General features: G+C 47.9%; 1 protein-coding gene across 1 annotated transcript in view; it reads right to left on the minus strand.

The window, feature by feature from the left end:
- Positions 1–4,772, minus strand: part of FLT3LG (fms-related tyrosine kinase 3 ligand) — a 13,470-nt gene continuing 8,698 nt past the window's right edge. Inside the window, exons 8-9 of the mRNA XM_006898729.1 lie at positions 1,445–1,578; positions 1–97 (exon numbers count right to left, since the gene is read on the minus strand). Coding sequence (XP_006898791.1) covers positions 1–97; positions 1,445–1,578 — 231 coding nt within the window. The remainder of the gene's footprint in view (positions 98–1,444; positions 1,579–4,772) is intronic.

Consider the following 4,772-nt stretch of genomic DNA (forward strand, 5'->3'; position numbering starts at 1 on the left):
TCAAGCCCGGTCCTTCTTCTCTAATATAGTGTCGTAGATGTTGGGGTTCCGGGTGCCGATCGCCCTCGTGGAGACCCACACGAACCCATCTTGACTCCTATCGAATTCCAACAGTGTACGAGACCATAAATTCCAAGAGCCTGAGTTGCACTGAGCTTCCGCTTGCTCTTCTAAGATCTTCCCATTTTTCTGGGCTTGTTTTGACCGATGTCCTTTGACCGATAGGGTGTCCCCTCCACCCCACCTTCCAAACTCTAACCCGCTATAATCCCAGTATCTTCGCTGCACCCGTCCCTCGTGTATCGATCTCCGATCACGGCGTGTCCCTCAGGTTCCTGGAGTCTGATCCTTTGTCCTAAGAACAATGTCTCCCTGTTGTTCCACGCCAGCGAGTCCCTGATTCACAACGACCCACTAAACAATTGTGTGCCGTTTTGACAATCTGATAATGCTCGAACCCAGTTGTTAAAGCCTTTCTGTCAATCTTTACAGTACGACCTCTTTTCCAAGGACTGACTCCTAACAACATTCCCAAAGTATGAGACTTAAACTTCACCATCCTTAGCTCTAAGGAACTTTACCTGATAACCCCCATCCCCTAAACAATTTCCAAAGTCTGCAGCCCCTTGATATATGTCTCCCCCAACCCCCCGCGTTGATTTCTCCAGAGGATCACATTGCTGAAAGCTGCTATCCAAAAGGTGTTGGTTTGAAGCCCTGCACCCCTCAGAGAAAGAAAGGTGTGGCAGTGGGCTTCTGTAAGGGGCAGTCAATCTACTCTGACCCACGGGGCCTGTGGAGTCTTGAATGGAGAGGAGGGCAGGGCTGTGGCTGGGTGGACCTGCTCTGGTTCATTCTGCCACTGTCCGCTGTCCTTCTTTCCTCATTTCCCCATCACTCTGTTCCAGCCACAGCGTCCTGTGCATTTTTCTCCTCAGGCATTGTCTTTACATGTAGTAATCACTTCCCTCAAAAATACCAGGTCTTGGAGCTCTGGTGGCCTAGTGGCAAGAAGCTGCACTGCAATTCCAGAGGTGTGCGGTTCGAAATCACCATATGTTCTGCTGGAGGGGGAGGATAATCTCCTCCTGTATCAGTCAGATCCAATTTGACGGTACACACACACACACAAATAAAATAATTTAAAAAACAACAACACACAAACAAACCACCAAGTCTTGAGTCCTCTCTCTGCCCATCCCAGACCAAGTCACATACGTCCCCTGGGCTCCCAGGGCACGTGTTCATGTATATGGCCTCTGCAGGGGATCTTCAGGCTAGATCTTCTTCCCCCTGAGCCAGCAGGAGCCTGACCCTTGTCTGGGTCCCAGCATTACCTGGGTGTTGTCCCTGAGCCCCAGAAGTTTCAGAAAACACATGGGGGATGAGGTGTATGACATTGACTGCGTACAAGGCTCTGCAACTCAAATGGCCCCTTCCCCACCTCCACAGACAGGCCCGGCCAGAGCTGGTAGAAAAGGCTGGTTTATGTATGTACAGTCCAGGAACAAGGGCTTTGTACAGAGGCTTTCCTGGAGGGCTTGGGGCCGAGGCTGCGTTCTGGTTGTTGCCTCCATTCTAGAGAGAGATCAAAAAGGGTGAAAGGCTGAGGCGGGAACTAGCCTCTGACTGACTTCTCCTGTGTCTTGGCTCTGTGTCCTCAGGCAGATGCTCCCCTCTCTGGGCCTCAGTGTACTGCTCTGTAAAATGGGATGATGGGTGTAAACGCTCTCTATGTGCTAGATAGACCAGCACTGTCCAGAACTCTCTGCATTGAAGGGAAAGGTCTATACCTCCACAATCCAATCTGGCAGCCAGTAGCCACGTGGGGATTTTGAGCCCTTGACATACAGCCACCCCAACGGAGGAACTAAAATTCTTCATTGTATCTCCATTAAATGTTAAGCTACTAACCAAAAGATTGGCAATTGGAACCCTCCAGCCGCTACAGTGGAGAAAGAGGAGGCATTTCCATTCCTTAAAATTTATGGTGTACATACATACAGGGAGCTCTGGTAGCCTAGTAAGTGGCAAGAAGCTGCACTGCAGTCCCAGAGGTGCATGGTTCAAATCCACCAGATGCTCTGCTGGAGAAGGAGGGGCAGTCTCCTCCTGTGCCAGTCAGATTTGTTTTGACCGTACAAAAACAAGAAGAAAGGAGGAAAAAATAAAGATTTACAGTGTGGGAAATCCAGTGAAGGGTCACTTGAGAACCGTGGGGTTGATTGGGGTTTAACTTCTAATTTAATGTCAATTGATGGAACTTGTGAGGCTCAGAAACGGGAATTTTAAAAAAAATTGATTTGGGGGGAGCTCTTGTGGCCTAGTGGCAAGAAACTGAACTGCAATCCCAGAGGAACACGGTTCGAATCCACCAGACGCTCTGCCGGAGAAGGAGGCGCAATATCCTCCTGTACCAGTCAGATCTGATTTGACGGTACACGTACACAAAATTAAAAAAAAAAAATTGATTTGGAAGCACGTTCAGTTCTGTTGGGAAAGTGCACGTGGAAGAACTGGGTCTGTGAATCTGGTTTTCCAATCAGAAGTTTCATGGGCTCCCGGTGCAGATGAAGTAAGTGTACCTGGTGACAGTGAAGCATCTGAAACTAAAGGGACTGTGAGTGGAGAACACACGTTGGCTTTTGAAGACTCGTGGTTAGTTCCCGTCAAGGTGTTTCTGGCTCATTTGTGTGGAGTAGAACCATTCTGGGAGGATGTCAAAGTCACGCCTTTGTGGAAGCCAATCGTCAGGCCAATGAGTCTCTCACATGAATCTCACTAGCACCCAGTTGATTCCATTGGGTTTACAAGACTAAACCTTACTGTTGATTGTGGATCCAGGAAGATTAAATCTTTGATAAGCTCTATCTCTTCTTGGTTCCACAGTCAACACTCTTGGCACCAGTAGCCAGGAAATTAAAAGACGCATTGCCATGGGAAAGTCTGCTGTTAAGGACCTCTCCAAAGTACTGAAGAGCGATGGTGTCTCTCTGGAGACTAAGGTGCATTTGATACAGGCCATGGTCTTCACAATCACTTGTTATGCATCAGAGAGTTGGACAATGACCAAGGAGGAGAATTGATGCCTTTGAGCTGTGGTGCTGGAGAAGAGTATTGAGAATACCATGGACTGCTAGGAAAACAAACAGATTCATCCTGGAAAGGGTTAAACCAGGCTGCTCCTTGGAGGCAAGGATTCTGAGGCTCCATCTAACATACTTTGGACATGTTGTGAGGAGAGACCAGTCCTTGAAGAAGGACATCATGCTTGGGAGGGTGGAGGGACAGCGCAGGAGGGGAACACTCTCTATGAGGTGGATTGATTCAGTGACTGGGATAATCGGGATGGGAGTGTCAGAGACAGTGCGATTGGCACAGGACAGAGCGGAGTTTAGGGCTGTTGTATATAGGGTCGCTATGAGTCGCAAGCGAGTTGACGGCATATAACAACAACAACAACAACATCTCTTCTAGCCATGTCTGAGAGGCTGGGTGGATTCAAACTGTCACCCTTACAGTTAGTAACCTCAACACTTACTTTGCCACCAAGCCGCCTAATCCAGGAGCTCAAACCTTCAACCTTTAGGATTCAAGTGTTTCATGCTGGGGGCCGCTGAGGGACTCCTCTTGTTAGTGTGAAGTGCTGTCCAGTCATCCCTGATTTGTAGTGACCCCACGAACAACAGAACGAAGGCTTGTCTGGTCTTTCCTCATCCTCACAATCTTTGTTGTGTTTAAGCTCCCATTGTTGTGGTCCCCGGGTCAGTCCACGTCACTGAGGGGCTTCCTGTCCTTGACTGACCCTCTACTCTTCCAAGCCTGGTTGCCACCTGCCAGGGCCCCTTCCGATACCACGCCCAAAGTCTGTGAGACAACTTAGTTAGGAGGAGTAAAAAAAAAAAAAAAGAACGTAAAATATCTCATTCACTTTTGGATAATTACAGGTAGAAATTACAATCTTTTGGATCAGTTGGATAAAATAAATTATTGAAAGGGACATCAGATGTTCATTTTCACCTTTTTTTCCCCCCTAAACATGGCTACAAATGATAGAAATCGTCAGTGATTCCATCTTCTTGGGATCCACAATCAACGACCTTGGCACTAGCAGGCAGAAGTTCAAAAGCAATGTTGCGGTTCGAATCCACCAGATGCTCTGCTGGAGAAGGAGGGAAAATCTCCTCCTGTACCAGTCAGATCCAATTTTATGGTACACGCACATAAAGTAATAAAATAAAATAATAAAAAAAGAAGTGCTGTAAGTGCTGAAGAGCAAGGATGTTAGCTTAAAGACTAAGGTGCTCCTGATCCAAGCCATAATTTTTTTTCAATCACTTGCTATGCATATGAGAGTTGTTGTTGTTATGTGCCGTAGAGTTGCTTGCGACTCACAGCGACCCTATGTACAACAGCCCTAAGCCCTGCTCTGTCCTGTGCCAATCTCACTGTCTCTGACACACCCATCCTGATTACCCCAGTCACTGAAAATCAATCCACCTCATAGAGGGCCTTCCCCTCCTGGGCTGTCCCTCCACCCTCCCAAGCATGATGTCCCTCTCCAAGGACCTCTCCCTCCTTATAACATGTCCAAAGTATGTCAGATGAAGCCTCAGAATCCTTGCCTCCAAGGGGCCACCCGGTTTAACCCTTTCCAGGACAAATCTGTTTGTTTTCCTTGCAGTCCATGGTACCCTCAATACTCTTCTCCAGCACCACAGCTCAAAGGCATCAATTCTCCTTCTATCCTCCCTAGTCATTGTCCAACTTTC

The sequence above is a fragment of the Elephantulus edwardii genome, unplaced genomic scaffold (genome assembly GCF_000299155.1).
Source record: "Elephantulus edwardii isolate Elephantulus edwardi_28Jun2011 unplaced genomic scaffold, EleEdw1.0 scaffold00236, whole genome shotgun sequence".
NCBI lineage: Eukaryota > Metazoa > Chordata > Mammalia > Macroscelidea > Macroscelididae > Elephantulus > Elephantulus edwardii.